The sequence below is a fragment of the Parasteatoda tepidariorum genome, chromosome 3 (assembly GCF_982258835.1).
Source record: "Parasteatoda tepidariorum strain Cologne lab strain chromosome 3, Ptep-v5.0, whole genome shotgun sequence".
In the NCBI taxonomy this organism is placed as follows: Eukaryota; Metazoa; Arthropoda; class Arachnida; order Araneae; family Theridiidae; genus Parasteatoda; species Parasteatoda tepidariorum.
In genome coordinates this window covers 99,737,815-99,759,618 of record NC_141757.1, presented here as the reverse complement: position 1 = coordinate 99,759,618, position 21,804 = coordinate 99,737,815, and the positions used below count along the sequence as shown (strand labels likewise).

General features: G+C 28.9%; 1 protein-coding gene across 1 annotated transcript; it reads right to left on the bottom strand.

Moving 5' to 3' along the window:
• Positions 1-211: 211 nt before the first annotated feature.
• LOC107454659 (uncharacterized) lies at positions 212-21,506 on the bottom strand. The gene is made up of 10 exons (XM_016071927.5): positions 21,073-21,506; positions 16,360-16,530; positions 11,427-11,583; positions 11,257-11,346; positions 7,424-7,479; positions 6,475-6,538; positions 5,835-5,947; positions 3,890-3,953; positions 720-817; positions 212-457 (listed from the first exon to the last, which is right to left on the bottom strand). The coding sequence occupies exons 2-10, from the start codon at positions 16,528-16,530 to the stop codon at positions 374-376; spliced, it is 897 nt and encodes a 298-aa protein (XP_015927413.1). The 5' UTR covers positions 21,073-21,506; the 3' UTR covers positions 212-373.
• Between the last annotated feature and the right edge of the window lie 298 nt (positions 21,507-21,804).

Below are 21,804 nucleotides of genomic sequence, written 5' to 3'. Positions count from 1 at the left end.
ATGATATTAGTCATGAATTTGAAAATCTAAAATGTAACAGATACCCTGAATATTAAAATGTTAACGTTTAGATTTTAAGACAAAATTGGTTCGAAACCATTTGTAAAACAAGTCCTAAAAAGTGTCATGATCTGTACAGAAAAATGCAGATTAAAGAGGAATAAAGAAATGCAAGCCTCTGTGCTTTTGTGGTCAATGATGATGATGAGTCTTAAAAATAAATTCTTTATTTGAGCAAAATAAATGTTTTATTTACATTTTACACAGACTTCGAATGCTTTTAGCATCTTCTAAACAATCTCAATTTTTTTAAAACATAAATCTATTCATATTTACACTTTGTACATAGTATTTCTCAGAATGATTAAGCATTTTATACGGCTGCTTTAGTATCATTCAAACAAAATAATATCTTGCTTTTCTTTGCAGGGGGATTATCAAAATGTTCTAATCTCCTCTGAAAATAAAAAAGACACGTTTTAACGAAACATTTAATTCCTAGGCGTTTTTCTCTTTATTATTAGTCATTTATTTTCTTCATATATTAATTACAAATAAAATAATTTTTTAACTTATTTAGCTGCTAAAAACTGAATAAAGCTAATTCCAAAAAATAAAATCTGTAAATTAATAAAAATATTTCTTAGATGCATAATTCATAACAATTTTTCATTACTAATAAGAGTGGACCATAAAATAATTTGTACAATTGAACTTACTTTTGATGAAATTTCCAAAGAGTTATCTGGCGCTGAATCATCAAACGCAACTGTGTTAAGAACCTGATTACCGTATCCACATGAAAGTGAATTACTTTCTACATGAAAAAACAAATAGAACTATTAAAAACTTCAATTCAATATAAAAATTAGGCTTAAAAGATAAAAAAAAAGCTTTAATATAACTAATTTAATTTATAATAATGCACAAAAAATGAATCAAGGAAGGACAAAATTAAAAATATTGTTTGTTTTAGTGTTAAAGAAAGTTTTGAAGGAATAGTTACCCTTTTAAGAAAATCTTACTTTAATAAATATTGGGGCAATTCCATATGTGACGGAATGACATTTTGACTTGCATGATGACAATTAATTGAAGTTTCTATGCATCTAATTTCAAATAAACATGATATTTTCTCATGCATATCATTATTATTGGTATAATGTGATTCATAAACTAAAAAAAAAGAATTTTGTATTTTTTTTATTTTTAATTTTATGAACTTTTTACTTGTGTGACGGAATGACATTTTGGCAACCAAGCTTTCGGCATACCGCTTAGAACTGGTAGTTTCTGTGAATTTTGCAACTATTATTTTCCTGAACTATTTTTTACTTTCAGTATAATGTGTAAGCAATGTAAATTGTGAATTTGGAAAATTAACCTCAGGTTGGCTAGCAGTTATTAACATCTATTTGCTGTGACGGAATGACAAAAAGTTTAGTGGAAGAAAGTCTTCATTTAAAAAATGCTCTACTAATATGTAAATGATAAACGGAATGTAACAGATAAATAGAATTAATATTTACGTAAGAATCAGTTAAAATTTCAACAGTTTGAAAATTAGGTTGTCTCAGAAGAGGTTTTATATCTAACTTGCCAATGTCACATCTTATCTTCGTTCTCAGGAAATTTATGCATAAATCAATTTTTGTCCCATGTTCTTTAAATACTTTAACATCTAAATCGTCTTTGTTTATCAAAGTAATTTGCGCTGCATATAAATGTGCCTTCTTTTCTTTCGCAGTATGGGACAATGATTAAAGAGCCGACCTCATACTCAATCATATTTTCCATTTCCTCTTCAAAACAGTGGCTTTTCAAATCATACACTTGGTTTTGGTTAAAATTAGAAAGCATTCCAATTTTGATGATTCGCTTCTCAACTACATGAGCATCTAGTGCAGGTCTCGTGTTCCTGGCAATGCTAATGTAACAAGTGTCTAGCTGAAGTCATTCTCTTTTGCCCTCTCTTAAATAGAATAGCTGGACAGAAACAAAACTTCTTCGATTTGTTGCTTCGACTTTATGAAATCATAAAATTCTTTTACATATTATGTGCCGTTTTACAGCAGCCAACATCTTGTTTGGCCTTTTAGAACAACATCACAATTAAATGGTATTTATAGGTGCATGTGCTGTGAGGTATTAATGAAATACACTTAACAAAAATGAGAATAAGAACAAAAATGAGATAAGACACACTTTACATCAATATATGCTTCTTTATGAAAAGCCTCTTTTAAGGCCATAAGTATATATTGCATCTGCACTCTTCGTTACTCTGTCAGAGTTTGTATTATGACTGAATCCTTCATACTTGGGGGCTTGTAACTAACATCATCTTGACAGTAAAAATTTTTTAGCCAAATTAAACAGCTCATCAACATTACTTTTCTCACTTAATTTCTTTTGAGTTCGATGTTAAATACTTCTCACATAAAGACTGAATTAATATATAAGTGAGTGCACAATTTTTTTTATGGTGAGTGTACAATTTTTTTTATGGCTTTACCAAGACTCTGCAGGAATTTGTATAGGGAATTTAAATTATTTGTATGTGAAGAGATTGGTAGAATTTGATTTTTCTTTGTTTACACAATCTCCGCACAACAGCGTTTGCACTTCTGAGTTTTTTAAGTCCAACTTTTGTCGCGGAAGCTTTCTTCTCTGCCTTTCTTTCTCTGTTTTTTTTCTTCATCATATCATGGGGATCTTGGTCTTTTTCAACATTTTATCTGTCTTTCAACAGCTGTTTTAGCCATTAGGTTAATTGAAAAAGAAATAATTCCCTAGTTTTTGACTAAGCTTCTCAAGGACTCGTTTTGTCATTCCATCGCCGAAGATGTGTCATTCCGTCACGCTAATTATTGGAGGTTAATAATCAAATGCATAGAATTTTACAATTTCTCATTGATTCTTATGCCACTTCTGCTTTATATTCCAAAATATACACATTTTCATCCAAAAACGCAGTTGCTATTTAAAAAAATGTACTAAAACATGTGACGGAATGACACAAAAAAAGTTACTTTTATTTAATATATTAAAGTTAAAATGACTTAAAGGCTATGTTTTAAATGCTTAAATTTTGTACTATATGCATATTTTTATCAAAATATTGTAAAAGAAAGATACATTTCTTTTATTTTATAAGTATTTTTCAAGAAAACAATTTGAGCACAAATGTGAGGAATTTGCTTGTCAGCCATGTGATTACTTTAGAATGCTGCCAGATTCAAAAAACTTAAAATTATCAAAAATTAAACAGTAATATGCAGACTTTGGCTATTTTTGAACATATTTTTAAAATTAAAATATGCAATTCATAAAAAAAAAATTTCACTTAAAAGTTGACACTTTCGTGGAATTGCCCATTGGTTTTATATGAAATGACAACTAGCAAAACATATATTTTAAGAATTAAATATTTATATGAAAACATGTGAGCAGCATTATTGATGGAACAATAAAAATAAAATTTTAAACAATTATAGCAATTTTTTACTAAAATCATTGAAATTTAGTTCATCAAAAATTGCTAGCATGTTAAGCATAAGACGAATTTTAAGTTCTTATGTTTTCTAATTAGGTTAGCGTATAGGAATACATTAATTATTCTATGACGCTTCAATAAGTCTTTCAAGTGAGGCTATTCACGTAATTATTTAACTAATTGTCTCATAAAATGTATTTTTCACTCTGTTTAAGAAATTATGCACTTTTTGTATAATTCAGTTCAAAATAAACAGGAAAAAAATAAGAATATGTTTTTGCTTGAAAAAATATTCTGATTTAAACTTAAAAATTGTGAAAATTTCGAAATTCTTAAGTTGTTTGTTTCATAAGTCTTAGTGTGAATTATTAATCAATAAATCATATAAATTACCTAGCAGAGGATTGCATTCCTTTTTAGAGTCAAGAACAGCTAAAGATAGATTTTCCAAGAAGTTCTATCAGAGAAAAGTAAAAATTAAACTACACTTAAAATAAAAAACCAATTATTACATAGAAATAAAATATTGAAAAAACAACACTTATGCTTAGCTATTTAAATTCCTTTTATAGCCCACCCATAAAAGGAATTGAGTAAATTGAAACTTGGCTAATGGCTAATAAAGAAAAGACTAAGTACCTAATAAGAATTTACATGTAATTACTTTTGTTTTACTTATAGTCTGAAATGTATAACAAAAATTAAACACAATAACAATTTTAAAAAATTGCTTTAACAAAATAGCTATCATAAAAAGTCTAAAAGACGAATCATTTCATCCAAAAATTATAAAATTACATCTAATTTATGTAAAAATTTATTGCTATACAGATCTTTTATATGGGGTGGCCAAAATAAATAACTTCAACAGTAACTTATATTTCTTGGTTTGTTTGTTTTTTTTGCCATTATTTAAATTATCAAAGGAATATCAGTATGTTTTAATAGCCCTTTTTTAATTATGTTACTATCAAATCTTCAGATTTAACTTAATGCTTCGTCAATTAATTTTTACTTTGGTGAATTTCTGAAAAATGTTTGAATACATCATGACACATTTAAAATCCATAGTGTTTTTAAAATAAGTTACGTTTGGATAAATTTCAGATCTTACATTTGAAAATTTTTTTATATATCATTTTTTTTTTAATTATTAAAATAAGTTGGTCTAAAATCTTAAATTAGCATTTTGTAAAACGTTTAAAATCTATTTAATGTAAGTCAAGTGTTCTATCAATTTAAAAAAAATCTATAAAACTTTTCTTTATTTGTTCCTCCAGACACCATGCACTTAACAGTTTTTTTCTTCCAGTTTTATTTTTTTACATTTAGAATCACTTTTCAATGCAATTTTTCTGAGAAAAATTAAGTTTGTTTTTGAAACCATTTTTTTTTTGTTCTTGTACTATTTGAGATTACTACTTCTACTATTTGAGATTACTTTAACATTGGATTTTTTTTTTTTTTTGAAATTTTAAATTAAAAATTGAGATTTTTTTCGTAAAAAAAATGATTTTAAAAATTAATAACTGAATGTTTAAAAAACTTGTAATAAAAAATTGAAAAATTAATTCAGTAGTCTCTTTGAAAAAAAAAAAAAACACTAAAGTAGTGGTTACTACTATGTTTTATGGTATACTTATATGGTATACTTATTATGGTATAATTTAGTTTTATGGTATACTTTAATATAATTATAGTGATTTTCTATTGTATTTATTGAGCCATAAAAAATAAATTACAAGAATAAAAATTTGAAAAACAAAATCTATATTAGAATGTGTACAACAAGAATAATGAAAAAGAGATTTTGACAATGAAATCAGTTAGTTATACTCGGGAAAGCTTCCTACATTTTTCTCATCCATCACGTAGTGTGTTAAGAGCAGTAACCAATGATTGAATTAGTCTTGCATGCTTGTACATAATAGCTTAATTCCATGTTTGAAAATCAAAAATATTTTTTAAAAAATTATTACTTTATTTCCTAAATAAATTAATACATATTTATATTTAAATATAAATTCTTTTCATTTATTTATTTTTCTAAAAAATCCCCAAAATATCCAATCCTTATTTTCTAGAAAACAGATAGTAATTGTATTTGAATTCTCTATTATTAAGTTTGCGTTTAATTTGCTTTTATGAACATTGCAATAGCTATAAAAGCTATAATTACATTTGCATTGAATTTGCTTTAATGAATATTGCAATATTATAAAGTAAGAGTGTAAGAAATTTGGTAAAATTTCAGGATCATAATATACTACATTCTTATTAAAGTTATGCAATGCATAAACAATTTCATTAAATAAATATCATAATAAAATAAATTTACCTCGTCAATTGTTTGGCCCATCATATTCAAACTTGCATAAACATTTGGTTCATCATTATACAAGGACATGTCATTTCTTGTAATAGCATCATAACAGATGTCATCATAACTTACTGAAAAATGAAGGGGAAAAAATCCATTAATTTAAAGCTGAATAAAGGCAAAATACAATCTTTAGAGACTTATTTTTTGAGCACAGAATTGAAAAATTACTAAAATAATGAAATATTAATTAATGCAGTGGAGAATTAGAAAAATAAATCAGAAATATTAAATATTACATTAAAAAAATTATTTTAAAATGCACATGATTAATAACAATTTAATAAAAATTTATAATGTGTGCCAAATTTTATCAGTTTTAAATACAAAGAAAAGATTGAAAAACTATTAATGAGCTTTTGCAAAGTTTTAATTAACTTATCTATTGATCTTGAACAGATGAGCCAAATAACCTGAATGTACTTTACTGATTAAAAATAAACACCTTAGTTTATTTTTAATCAGTAAAGCCATTTCAAGTTAAAACATTAAAAGCAGTATTCGTTAGGTTTATCAAATTTGTTGAATTTACTTTACTCTTATTTTGTATCAATAGCATACAACAAATAAAAAAAATAAGTACATGAAAAGTATTCACCTGAAATCTTATGCTCTTCTACATTTTGATAATTGTGGTCTTTTAAAGCATTCGAGTAATCAATCTAAAAATAAAGAAAATTTCAACTTCAATAAAACTATTCAAGAAATGAAAGCATTGAAGTAAATGCAATTAAATCACTCATGATGAACATATTCTTCCTTAAATATACTACAGGCCAAGACAGTCTGGATAAGCTTTCTGTAACGAATGTGATCAGGTGCTTCATGAACATATCAGTATAATTAAATTGCCAGAGCATTGTTATATGCAAGACTTGAGCAATACTTAATTTAAGAGACACAAATTCAAGTTGGATCAGGATGAGTATAATTTATATTTCTTTTAAACAAATTACAACCTTTTTATATTTTGCACATTTAAAACTTAAGCAACATTCTTTGTAACATGTTATAACTTAATACTTTGTAACATACATATTTCTATGTTTTTTTTTACTCCTTTGTAACTGATAAAACTTGAGTGAAAAGATGACTATTTCGTTTTGATACTTATCTGCAAATTTGATCAATAATGAGTTCGTAATCAGTTAATAATAATAATCGCTGGGTATTATTAATAATAGCCAGATTTATTACTTTAACTGTTGTATTACTAATCCTCTTATGCACATGACTAGTTAAGCTAAATTTTTTTCTTAAATGTTGACTCTTACCACTTATATTTCAGTAACTAATAATATATTAGAACGTAGAAAATGTGTGTGTGCATATTTACTTTACAAATCTACAATATTCTTTACCTATTAGTCGCATGAGCATGTGTAACGGGGTAAACAGAGCCACACAAGACATAACAATAAAAAATTTCTGATAATTATGCATTTTTTTAATAAAATTAATGACTTGTGTGTAGAAATATACAACTTGAAACAAATGAATCTGCCACACTCTTTGTTAAATTTATAATTAAGCTAAATATAACTTACTTTTGTAGATTGATCTTTTTCTGAGTGCAGAGAATCGATTAATTCACTATCCACTCCTAGAAACAATTTATTGTTAAATAACATGAGTATGTTATTATAAAGCTTCAAATTAAAATACATTCCTAACGTAGTCAATGACCGTGCAATAAAAAATTTCATTGATAAATTGTTAATAAGCACAGACATCAAAGGATCGCTCAAATAATTCTTTGTTCATTACACATTTTAATACTACATCAGAAAGATTTAGGAATTGTTTCATACTACAGAACATTTTATAAGACTTATTTCACGAATATTTTAGTACAGTTATACAGACCATAGAAAATAAGGGGTCTTGTCATAATTATTCTTCTGTATTATTTATAGCTTTGTTTTGTTCAGAAAAGTGTCCATTTCAATTTTTTTTAAGGTTCAAAAATTACTTAAAAAATGATTTCTACTGCTTTCCAAGTTGTAAATTAAGGAAAATTGTTGAATTATTTTGGTTAAAAACAATAGTCAGTGAAACTAAAGCTCCAAGTGTCATAAGAAATTATGTTTTCTCGTAGTTAACATTTTACATATTTCACATATCTTTTACAATAGGGATAGAAAAAACTAAGAATTTATCCCTAATATAATTTACATTATAGAGTTAAACATACATAAATCACTATTTTGAACACCTGCTCCATACATGGAATTATGCTTAAGATTGTGCCCCTCAACCATAAATTTTTATTTCTGTACCAATGAAATTATCAGAATTACATCAAACATAAAATTATTGAAAAATTGTTTGCGTTATATCCCTCTCTCGCAAGTTACCATGTAAAATTTATTACCTTGTCTGAAAATAGTTAACTAACTTTAACAGTTAGCTAAATCACTGCTTATACTTACTTTTTAATCAATATTATTTTATAACCGTTGTTACACAACTGACCCAATTTTGGGGGGTTTACAGCTACTTATGTTCAACTCCGTAGCCTTGCAATTTTGAACCCAATACAGAAGGCAAGGGAACTCCTGGATCAAGAATTGGGAGAAATTTGCCTTCGTGGCGGACCTTTTGATGGAACTAACCAGCATTTGCGTTACATGGTGAGGCGAACCATGAAAACCTCTCACAGTTAGCCTGACTGCAAGAGGACTATAACTCATGATCCGCCTACCACTGAGGATATTTTACGTCAGCACTGTGAACGTTGCGGAATTCAATCGACCAGACATTGCTCGGATTAGAACCCAGTTTACCTCATTAGAAGGAGAACACTCTAACCCCTGAGCCACCACGACTCAATCAATATTATTTATTATAATATTAAGAAAAATTATTAATTATAATATTTTAATACAGGTATATACTAATATGCACATTCTAATACATGTGTTTTTGCCACCCAATAAAAGGTTAATTATTTTTATTGATGTTAATTTACGTCGCACTAGAGCTGCACAATGGGCTATTGGCGACGGTCTGGGAAACATCCCGGAGGATGATCCGAAGACATGCCATCACAATTTTGATCCTCTGCGGAGGGGATGGCACCCCCGCTTTGGTAGCCCAACGACCTGCGCGCGAAGTCGAGCACTTTACGGCAGCACAGTTTAACGAGGACCAATACCGCACACCCTCGGTCCCTACGCAGACTGATCCAAGTGGACACCCACCCGCACACTGACTGCAGCCAGTGATGCTTGACTTCGGTGATCTGCTGGGAACCGTGTCTTAACGATCAGTCCACTGCGGGACTAATTATTTTTAAAGAAAACAAAAATATTTTTTTCTTCCTATTGATTTATTACGGTTACGGTTGGGCAAAAGAAAATCATCTAAGTGATTTGAATCAGTTTTTATCTAAATAGATTTAAATTAAAGTGAATAATTCTTTCTTAAATTTCAGTTTTGTTTCACAGTGATGCTATGTCATATATAGTTAAAATTTTCTTGTAAAACCTAAGGAATTCTTAAGCTTTCTTTATTAATGACTTAAGATTTCTCAAAAGTCTTCATAGCAATTAGCAACATATATAATATAATTATATGAAATATATAATTAGCATATTTATTTAATTGTAAGACTTCATTAATGAGAAAGAATGATACTTTTTTCTATCTATATTAATTAAAAGTAAAATAGTGATAGGTAAGTAAACTTATTTCAATTTCTAATTTTTTTGAAGCATTTGATTTGAATCAGGTGATTTGCAATTAAATCGTTTATGTCATGTTATTTGAATTAGTGATCCAAATTAATAGATTCAAAATAAGATCTGAATCAGTTGATCCAAATCACATGACTCGAATCAGTGATGTGAATTGCTTCATAAGAATTAGTTATTCAAATCATTTCATTTGAATCAAATTCGAATCATTGATCCAAATGGCATGATTTAAATCACTTGATTTGAGTCACTAATCTGTATCACTTGATTCGAAAAGTGACCCAAATCGCATGATTCGAATCAACAATCAGAGTCCCTCCTTAAGAATCAGTGATTCAAATAGTATGATTCAAATAGTATGATTCGAATCATTTATCCGAGTCGCATGATTCAAATGAATAAATATAATAGTAAAAGTTTATCCGAACCGCATGATTCAAATGAATAAATTCTAAAAATTATCAAAATCGCGTGATTCGAATATTGATCCAAATCACATGATTGAAATCAGTAATCCGAATCGCATGATTCGAAGTTATTCAAATAGAGGCCCAAATCGCATAAATGGAATCACATGACTTGACTCACTGATTTGAAAGACTTGATTTGAAAATTGATCCAAATCACATGATTCAAATTGCTTGATTTGACTCATGTGATTTGGATCAATGATTCAAAACATGCTATTCAGATCAGTGATTCAAATCCTGATTCGAATTAAGTGATTCAGATCGCATTTCAAATCTAGTAATTTGGATCACTGATTTGAATAACGTGACTTACACGACTTAATTGCTAGTCGCGTGATTCAAATCAAATGCTTCAAAAAATTTGAAATTGCAAAAAATTTGAAAAAAGTTTACTATTATCACAATTTTTCTTTTAACTAATGTTGATCGAAAAAAAAATTATTATTCTTTCTCATTAATGAATTCTTTTAAGTAAATAAATATACTTATTAAATCTTTTGTATAATTAATTATATTGTATATATTGCTAATTGCTATAAAGGCTGTTAACTATGTTAAATTTAATCTACAAAAGAAATGTTTCTATTTTTTTATCTGAATTCTTCAAGTTCTTTAATTGGAAAAAATCTTAATTCCTAATAATGAATCTCTTAGGTTTTAAAAGAAAATTTTATTAAATGTATAAGGCAAAGTATCACTGTGAAACAAAACTAACTGAAATTTAAGAAACAATAATTAATTTTAATTTAAATCTATTTAGATAAAAACAACTGATTCGCATCAGTTGCAAGTTGATGATTCGAATCAGTACCCAACTCTAATTACAGTACATAGTGATTATTATGTTTTCATCAAATATTATTCAATAACTTATTTTTAAATGATACATGTCATAATATTTACACGAGCAGCGAAGAATCAGTGATTAAAGCACTTTCATTGTAAGTCATCATCAAGATTTGATCCACAGTGGCAATGCACCTATCAGATTGATGTGTACTGGTTTGTCTTTGAAGTAAAGGCAGTTAAACAACCACCATCATGCCCTTGGTCATGAAATTATGGAACCTTAGCTTCATGAACCTTCTGGCTCATAACAGGATGTTGTGGAAACGCTTTAAACAACTTACATATTAACTTTTGCCAGATTGTTTTTTATTTTAAAATTGATAGTTAAATTAACAGAAATGTTTTGTTTAATCAAAAACTTACCTAAATAATTTGTTAGGATAATATTTTTTTCATCCACAGCGTCTTTTAAAATATCAAACTTTAAATCAAATGGAGCAGCTTCTGGTGGTCCTGCAAACATTTGTTAAATTAACACAACATGTACACAAAATAAAAATAATTTATTTTAGAAATCATATTGAGGTTCATACCTAAGAAATATATTTTAATTGTTTTATCTTCTGAGTGTAACTGCGTTATTTCGTTATCTTGAATTGACTTATTCAAAACAGCTCTAAATCTTTGTTTGCTTTTAGTAAAATATTCTTTCTCCTCTGGCCTGTAATGACCTCGTTTTTTATCCCATTCCTATAAAATAAAGTAAAAAAAATCTATAATTCAGTGAAAGGAATTATTCTTAATAATTTTTTTTAATTGTAAGCATATTCAAATTTAGGACTGATATTTAAATGGTACAAATGCAACATTTTTGATACTTGATGTTTTGAAGCAGCAATTTTCAGTGCATGTTAAACAATTTTGCACATGGTGCAGCTTAGAATACCAGTTTTACAAATTTGGTGTTGTTTGGAACAGTATTTTAATACTTTAGAGACGCTTGAAGCAACAAGTGAAAAGCAATATAATAATCAGCCATATTATTTCGGAATTTAACATTTTTAGTCAAACTGCTCATATGTGTTGTTTCCAGATAGGTACTTTTCAAGTATCCACAATTTCCAATAAATAACAGCACAGTATAATGCTCAGTAAAAGATTATTACTGATATGGAAATAATGGTATTTTACCCCAAAAGCGTTTTTTTTTTAAATTTTTTTTAAACAATTTGAAAAAGGGACTTGTCAGTATCCTCCTTAATTGTTGTCAAGCTCTTAATTGTTCCACGTCTGGAATTGTAAAAATAAATAATGGTTTTATCTCTTTAATGCATACAAAATAACCTACACGTAATTTATAGTAACTAAAATTATAATATCTAACCACTTATGCAATAAAAAAAGTAAATATTACTTTAAAAAATTTCCTGATCTGAATTTCAAATTTAGCAAATTGTACTTTCTTTCTTTTTTTTTTTTTTAATTTTGATCTAATTCAGTTTTAATTTTCTTTTCTTTCAGGTTGCGTTTAATACTTTAAACATATTTAATTCCAGAAAAATATAAAAAGAATAAATAAATGAAGAAGGAATCGAAATAATGTGTTCTCGATCAGAATTTTCATTTTTTATTTCTAAACCTAATAAAAATAAGAGAACATTTATTTTTAAGTTAACTTTTACGTTACGTTTACGTTAATTATTTTTTTGTTCGCGCCGCGTAATTCAGTTTAATAAAAACTATCATAAGTTCGAATTTTGGTTATCTTGGGACAAAGACAATTTATCGCGGGCACAATTAGTCACGAGCACTATTCGTATCGGTGACAATTCGTCGAAGGTACAACTCGTCGAAACGACAATTCGTCGTAGGCTCAACTCGTTACAACGACAAAACAACGCGGGCACATTTCGTAGTAGGTACAACTCGTCGAGAGCATAATTTCTAGTTAGGAATTCGTATCGATCAGCCACGACTGGGATTCGAACCCGGTCACCACATTGGGAGACGAGCGCTCGGTCGCATGAGCCAACACGGTTCTAAGGAAGGGGATTTATTTTATAATCGACATTGAACAGCCGACCCAATTTTGAGTTTACCGCTGCCTATGTTCAACTCCGAAGCCTTGTAATTTGGAAACCAATATAGAAGACAAGGGAACTCTAGGAAGACGCATAGGGAAAAATTTGCCTACGTGGAGGACGTTTTAATGGAACTCACCCGCATTTACGTTACATGAGAGGAAAACCGCGAAAACGACCCACGGTTAGCCTGACGGTAAGGGGACTCAAACCCATGATTCGTCTATCACTGGGGATATTTTTTCGTCAGCACTGTGGTCAGTGCGAGCTGAATATGGAATTCGTATCGGCCAGTCATCGCTGGGATTGGAACCCGGGCCACTTCATTGTGAAGAAGTGAGGGCTCTATTCCCTAAGCCACCACGGCTCTATGGAAAAGGGCTTGTAATTTTTTTTTTTTTTTTTTTATTTAGCTGAAAATTCTCAAAAACATTTTTGTTGTAATATTTGAACGGACCCTTTTTACATTTCACTTAAGTTTAATAATTATTTTAAGTTTCAGAACAAGATATTTTAACTTAAATTGTTAGCATGCTCTGGTAGTTAAAATTTCTCATTCCACCCAAAATTCGGCGAAAATTATCATAAATCTTTTACCATTTTTTTTATTTTTATAACGCTGCAACGGCTGGTAAGTCTCAATAATTTAATGAAGAAAACCAAATAGTTTATAAATGATAAAAAAACGTAGTGTGAAATTTTGAAAATAATAAGTGCTAAGAATCATTGAAAATAAAGAGTGCTAATTTGAAAACGGTAAAAATTTCCAACGTTATTTATAATTTAATTAGTAAAATATTTTTCAGGAATTTTTAAGAAAGGATTTGAATAAGGAAAGAATCATTTTGCGATGTAAATTTTCTTTCTTTACTAGTCAATGTTTCAAGTAATTAAATAATTATTAAAAATTACTTTTAAACAAATGATTTTTATTAGTTCTGAGGTAATATTTTTTGATTTTCTGTTATAGTTTTAGAGATACGATGATAGATGAAAAAAGTAAAATAACAGTAATGGGCTTTAGTTTAACTATTTGGACCAGACCTTTGTGGCCACTCCTTTCAAGTTGAGACAAAAATATGAATCCATCTTAAAAATCAATTTGTTTCTCTAAAAAAAGAATATTCAACGAAATTTTTCTTCTTTTATTATGAACAACTATTTTGATTTAAAATATATAACTAGAGTAAGAATATTTTTGTCGACAGATTCTGAACTGAATTACGCAGCTCAATATTTTATAAAAAGGAAAAAATTTCTAAAACAGAAATGTTCCAACAAGTTTCCAAATCGTTATTGTAAAAGGGAAATAAATAATTTTGACGTCATTGATAACAGTAGAGTTCTCCCAAGGAATAAAAAAGGGCAGGGCGCTGCCTCTCAGAAAAGGCACTTTAAGTTTTGAAAGGGCACTCATTAAAGTTTTGAAAGCACTTAAAGTTTTGAAAGGGCACTTTAAAAAAATATCAAAATATGTAATATTATGTAAAAAAATTTTAAAATTTTAAGATGCTCAAAAATTTTTAAATTACCCTCTTATACTGTTTTATGAATATATTTCAAAAATAATTCTCTCTCATTATCAGAATGAGAGAAAAATTTGTAATTTATAAAAATAATAAAAGACATGCTAATCGACAATGGACATAATTTTTTTTCTTTCAAAAAAGTAAACTAAAAAAAAAAATATTAATTGATACACTTGAGAGAATTTCATTTAATTTAAGCTGAAAATTATGATCAAATAAGCATTTAAAATTGCATTTTTTTAAAAGAAAGTTATTTATTTTAAAAATAATTTTGAAACCATTAAAAAAGTTATTAACACCCTTGAAAAAAGAGATATTTACAAAAATTTAATGAGTTGAAAATAATCCTAACAAATTAATATTGGTAATCAGAATTAAGCCTACAAACACATATAATTTTACCAGCTTATTATTTAAACAGGGAATTATTTTCTTTTAAGAATGGAATGTAAATAAAAAGGCAGTGTTTTTAAGTGATGACTGCTTATTTTTACAAAAAGGGCAAACAGGGCGCATTTATAGGGATCAAAGGGAGGACCGCCCTTCTAAAAACGCTAGGGAGAACCATAGAGGGGAGAACACTGCAACAGTAAATGCTTATTTTACTATAGTAAGTAGTCATTTAAGGAAATAAGGGAGCATGATACACAAACGGGGGCATTCTTTCTATCGAACTCAAAATTTTCAAAAAAAGCGGAATTTTTCTTACGTTGGGAAGATTTACCCTCCGTGGAGGAAACAGTGTTCGCTTTTTGATTCTTTTTTTGTAGGGGCATTTTTTTATCGAACGCAAAATTTTCAAAAAAAGCGGAATTTTTCTTTTGTTGGAAAGATTTACCTGTATAAATAATTTTCTGTATCTTTAGAATTTTCTGTATATTAGGAATTCCGTGGGGACTTGGAGACTAGTCTAATAGCGGATTCATCTTAATATGTCGTCCCTTGAATCATTTAGATAGCATTGTTGCAGTGCGTAAAAGTTCGATCTTTAGATAAAGAAAAAAAAATATTTAGACAGTTGAGTTTTGAATTTTGTTTGAAAGGTTTATGTTTGAAACTTTTATTCTCCTCATATACTAATTCCGCATAGACATTTAGTTTCCTCCGCACAGACCCGCATAGTTTCCGCAATGAAAAGCCTGTAATGTCCGTCTTCAGATTCATATGAATGGTGATTCCCTTGCTAATAACATTAGCTCCTCACCGCCACTGCAATGCGCGTGGAAATGTATTTTACCCAGATTTGCCCCTCTCGGCCACTGGGATTTTTCTTGTTCGATTTTTTTTTATCTTTTATTCTCTCTCGGCTACTGTGGTTTTTCTTAATTTTGTTACAAACCTTAATTTTTCCAGTTTTAGTTGGCAAATATTTTAAATCAATTTTAATTCTTTTCATTCACATGTCTTGAAAATTGAGGGCTTGAAACCTGACGATTGTAATTTCCTATTGATATATTTTTGAAACAAATGAAGTTTCTCATCAGGTAATATCTTACCGCTTCAGCTTCTGAGGATTATTTATTTAACCAATTTATATCTTTTTCACGAAATTATTACGCTGAACGTTAAGGACTAACCACAACATTCTGTTTGAATTTAGTGTCTTTTGCAAGCATATTATATTATAACAGACGTTTGGCAGCCGGCCCAATTTTGAGATTACAATCAATGTTCAACTCCGTAGTCTTGTAATTTTGAACCAAACTCATGGAACTCATGAATGGTGAAGCATTCGGCACACTGGGCTTCGTGGAGGATTTTTTGGTTTGAACTCACCCGCATAAACGTTACATGAGAGGGTAATCACGAAAACCTCCCATGGCTAGCCCGACGAATTGACGCAACACCCTTCCTAACTAGGTTAGATACTGAAACTCGTTAACAAAAGAAAGTTTACATTAAATAAGATATCTTACCATGAATACTTGACAGTCTTCTTCCTTCCATGCTGAGGCAGCCTTATGATTCCACTGAATTTGAAAAATTGAGCTTGCATAGTCCACCCATGCGAGTCTCGCTCCGAATGTTTCCTCATTAAGATTAGGGACTAAAAATTCGGTGATGAATTTGCGTCCACGCTTAGGCATCTGCAAATTCGATATAATATGAACTGTATTTATACAGGGAAGAGCATTGGGATAGTGTGAAATTTTAGGGCTGCCAACTAATACGCTTTTCGCAAAATATTTTGTTAAGTGGTATACAATTAAAAACTAAAGCTTTCAGAACTTTTGGTAATTTTAACAACATTTTAAAAACTTTACCACGTGAAAGTTGGAAGAAAGTGGCGTTTCATGTGATTTTTTTTAATGATTTATATGTAGTAGCGCGGAAAATAACTTTAAATGAAATATGCAAAGCAAAGAATCATACATTAATTAAACCATTCATTTAGCTACCATTAGAAGACATTTTTTACAAAAGCGTATAAAGTTAGACAGCCCTGAAATTCAGTGCATAAATTAAATTTCATCATCTAATATATATAATTCTCTTACGTGGCTCCCAAATTTTAGCTGTATTTCTTTTCCGCCGGTGACAACGTTTGCTTTGTTTTGTTTACGTTACTATTTCTCTTACACGGCGACAAAAAAAAGCCTCATTACAACTCCCCGAATGGCAACGCTAGAAAATCGACCAATGATTGCCGCTAAAAATGTCACATGCCAAATCTAGCTGAGGTGGCTTAACATATAGCGCTTTTAAAAACGGAAACTGAAATAACCAGAGAGCATCAGCTGCGGCAATCTCATACTATTAAGCTAGGCAGAAGTCTTTGTCGATAGATCTCTATTTTATTATTTTGTCGAAAGCGCTTTTTTTCACGAATTTATATATTACGAATTTATTTGACGATTTTTGATTTATATCACGAATTATACTATAGCACATTTCGAATAGGTTTAACGAATTACATGTCATTTATTTGCATTCAAATTTATTTTAATGACTTAGTATTTACTAAAAAGATGTACTTTTCTTTTTTAAAGAAAAGTTTTTATATGGATTTGAATGATTGTTTTGAATTCTTAGAATTTTGTGCATTTGCAATGTACCTAAGTTAGTAGAGAGCGAAGCGAGCTTGGTTTGCGAAGCAAACCGTATAAGATTGCGTAGCAATTTTCGGGGGTTGGCGAGCGTTAGCGAGCAGGGGGCGCAGCCCACTAGTTTTATAAATTTCTAACTAGTATTTGCTTGTTTTCAAGCAGCTTTACAATGTGCATTCCAGAACTTTCTCGAGAAATTATTAAATTAAACTTACATAAACGCAAACGATGTAACGTATTTTATCTTTGTGTGTATATCAATGTAATGTGTTCATTTATCAATTTGCGTTATATTTTGCGTTTTTTTATTATTTAAAAGTTAAACTATGTTTTCAACACATTTATTACTCAATATGCCATTTTATAAAAATAAAAAATCTTTTTTAGCCTACATGCAACAAAAACTATATATTGATATACAATTTATTCAATTTTTTATTACTAAGTCACTATTGCACGGCACCTTTCCGTCATCTAAGAATCTCAACTGAGGAAAGCGGGGAACTGACTTCGAAACCTGCTAGCATGCCGAATGAGATAAACAGAACAGAGGGGTTTTAAGGCAGTTGCAACAACTACAAGTTTAGTTTTGTCACACAATCTAACTGATTTTGATGTTTTTCATCAAACTTTCCTCGATAGTAACTCATCAGATTTCTTCAAAAACGTTTTTGTTTTTTCCTCGATAATATTTTAATTTATGATTCTTAAAAAAAAAACTTTTTTTATATACTTAATTTTTGACAAAGATTTTAAAACGATGTATTAAAGGCGATGATTACGAAACACCCTGTTAGTACCATACTGTAATGTAAGTATACATGGTATTAGATGGTAAATTTAGATGTACGGTATAAATAATAGGTATAAGAAACGATTCATTTAAAAAATAATCTGAAAATAATAGTAGTTCATTTGACAAAATTAAATTTCCTATTTGCATTAAGAGCGCATTTTATGACAAATGAATCTATAAAAAAAATGTCAAATGAAACTTGTTTCAATTCCTATTGATTAATTCTTTTTCAACAATTCACAAAACTCTAGATATCTCCTTTCCCCCCCCCCCCCCCTATTCCTCTACCTTCAACCTCTACTGCGTTTACCAGTGTTGATTTTGGAGAAGTTGAATTTAAAAGCTGATTGTCATGCGATACACCGCTGTCTGCACGCATTTATTGTTATCAGTCAACTAACTAATCGACTAATTCTACAATTGCATATGCATATTATGGCCTATTCCGCAAAGATTACAATAATTTTTATTATTTTTACTTTTTTCATCCCTATTGGGGTTTTTTTTATATGGTCATTGAAATATCAAAATGTGTAAGATTCCAAAGTTTTAATTTTTGTAAAATTATGTCTGGCATAGAAACAATCCATTTAGAGTACGATCTGCAATCCTTCCTGCAAAACAATACGATTTCTACCCAGGGGGCCCGGCAGAATAATATAAAAGGGGGTGCAACCCTCTAAAAAACTAACCCCCCCCTCAAAAAAAATTTTTTTCTATTATTTTTTTATTACATTTTGTTTTGTTATTACATAAACTTTCATCTGTTAATTTTTTTTCAAGATATATTTCTTCATTGTTAACAAGATATTTAAAAAAAAGTATGAATTTCTTGTACCTGCTAATTTTGCCACTAGAAACTGTATTGATGGCGCTGGCATTGAAACACAAATAACTACAAACAGTAGTTTCGTATACTAACGTGTTTGTGCACGCTTAACATTGGTATTTATTGTGTTGATGAAGTTTTACAGTTGTGAGAAGTCAGTTTGTGTTATACACCCTTGTTAAACAAAATAACTAATAGAAAATATATTATTATTTATATTTTATTAAATGAAATTTAAAAATATAGCTTAGATATCTGCCAAGTGCTCAGTGTGCATAAGAAAAGAATCAAAGATGACTCAGAATTCATTGGAAAAGTTATAAACAGATTTGAACAGCAAACAAGACGATTACAATTCTTATTTGATTAAACTTATTTAAAAAAAAAAAAAAAAAAACAGGAGGGGGGCAAGTGCACCCTGCTGCCGGGGCTCTTTTTATTCAAAAGACTGGAGAGAAAAACACATTAAAAACGGATTTCGTACTTTTTTTGTTTTTTTGTTTTGCTGCAATAGAGTCCTTGCAGCTGAAGTTTTGCAATACTCGTAACTGCTTAGTGGTCATTTAAGTACTTTTTATATTATAGGCCACTCTTAACTTCACAAGCACAACTTCTTATAACGAATAAAAAATAAATTATTTATATTTAATATATTGAACAAATCATAAAAGCAATTAATGAACTATTTAATTTTAGCTAATTCTAACGATTATTATTTAAACCCATAACCAATTAATTTCTAGCTTCAATTTAAATGATCTAATAATATCCATTCCATCAATGGATTTACTTTTAACTTAAATAAAAAAAAACGAAATAAATAAATAACATACCATTGAAAATAAATAGAATATATTGAATAAAAAAAAACAATCGTCAGAAATTATCATTGGTTTATTTTCTGTTCAATCAACTGTTTTAATTTTTTTTTAAATATTTTTTTGCATATGCAATCAAATGCAACCCGCAATATAAATAACCTAATAATACCCAATTCATTAATATATTCCTTTAAAATGTGTAAAAAAAATTAGAAAGAATAAAAATTATAACAATAAAATAAGCAAAATAATTTCCCCTAATAATGCACTCACTTAAATGAAATATGTGATAATAATAATTAATACATTTATCAAGAAAAATATTGCATCATCTATTTATTTTTGTTGTTGATTTTAACTATTTTTATCATATCCAATCAATTCCTACAGGCCCGAGAAATTAATGTGAGAGGGGGCATTTGTCCCTAGAAGATAATCAAAACAAATTAATTTTTTGAAATAAAGTTATTATTTATACTAAAGCATTCCCGCAACAGCCGATATGGGAGAGTGGGGGTTATGAATGTAAAACTCCGCAAATTTCGTTACGGTTAGCATTGCGCATTACCCACCTTTACTTCCAAGAAATTTTCTAAACCATCAATCCGAAGCTGGTTCGGCTACAAGCCGCCAATGGGATTCAAATCCCAGGTCCTCCCATTGACAAGTTTTTATACTTCTTAATCTAAATTGTATATACTAATTACTATAATTATTTATATTAATATTAAATAAACAAATATAGATGATATATCATACATATAAAAATAAATCTAAACCAAAATGTTATTAATTAATAAATATATGATACTCCTATTAATGGTGAGGACATCTAATACCCCCTCCCCCCCTGAGGATAGAAATACTGGCTACGGGTTTGAATAGCAATATTATAAAATATTATTAATAATCCTATAAATAATTAGTATAATCCTACAAAATCCAATTCATCAATAAATTCACTTTCAATTCATAAAAATTAACAGATAACAGCATATTAAAATTAAAGAGTGAATAATCATCAATAAATTCACTTTTAATTCATAAAAAAGAACAGATAACCGCATATTAAAATGAAATTATACATTGAATTAAAAATATGATAAAAAAAAGAAATATATAGTAATGATAATTACTTCGTATGCCGTGTGTAAACCGATAGAGATATTTCTTTTTCTCACAGACAACGTGCTTTTACGCTGTTTGAAATTGAAATTGGCAAGACTCACTCTCAAAAAAGTCAAAACATACCTAGAGGGAAAAGTCCCGTTTCAGGCGGAAGAATATCATCTACTACTCTACTAGCTTATCAGTATAAAAAACTACTCCATCAAGGTTATCGAACGAAAGGGAGAGAACGTGAAATTGAACGAGAATCTAATCTGAATTTTAAATAATATCTTTGTCTGCCTTCGATTAGAATAATTTTTACTAAGAACTATATTTAATAAAGTGGTAGAACTTCACATGCTAACTGGAAAAGGAAACAAATAGAATCGATCATAGCAAGAGCGTGAAGAGAATCGTTTCCATAAAAATAAATAACATTCTAAAAGATTGCGCTGTGTTTGCGTTAAAATAAAGCGAGGTGAAATATTTTATTTTCTCCTAACTGGATTATTTATTTATTTTTTTATAAAGCGCGTTTTTCCAACTCGGTTTTCTAATAAAAGGTCCTATTAAATACTTATTACGCAGAGAGTCAAATTGGGAGAGAAAATTAATTTTCGAAATTAAAAATTTAAAAAAAAATGGTTTTAAGTATAAATAGATATTGATTAATATTGTTTATTACATGTTGCAGTTAGAGCATTGATATTTTAAACTAAGTTTCGAATTTTGAAGAATTCGGTTGAAATTTAATTCAA

Coding starts and splice junctions, on each gene's coding strand:
- LOC107454659 (XM_016071927.5), bottom strand. CDS start 16,530: ATGCCTAAGCGTGGACGCAAATTCATCACCGAATTTTTAGTCCCTAAT. Junction 5,948..6,474: donor AGAAGAGCATAAGATTTCAG/GTGAATACTTTT, acceptor TTCATTTTTCAG/TAAGTTATGATGACATCTGT. Junction 458..719: donor CTTTGGAAATTTCATCAAAA/GTAAGTTCAATT, acceptor TTTTATTTTCAG/AGGAGATTAGAACATTTTGA.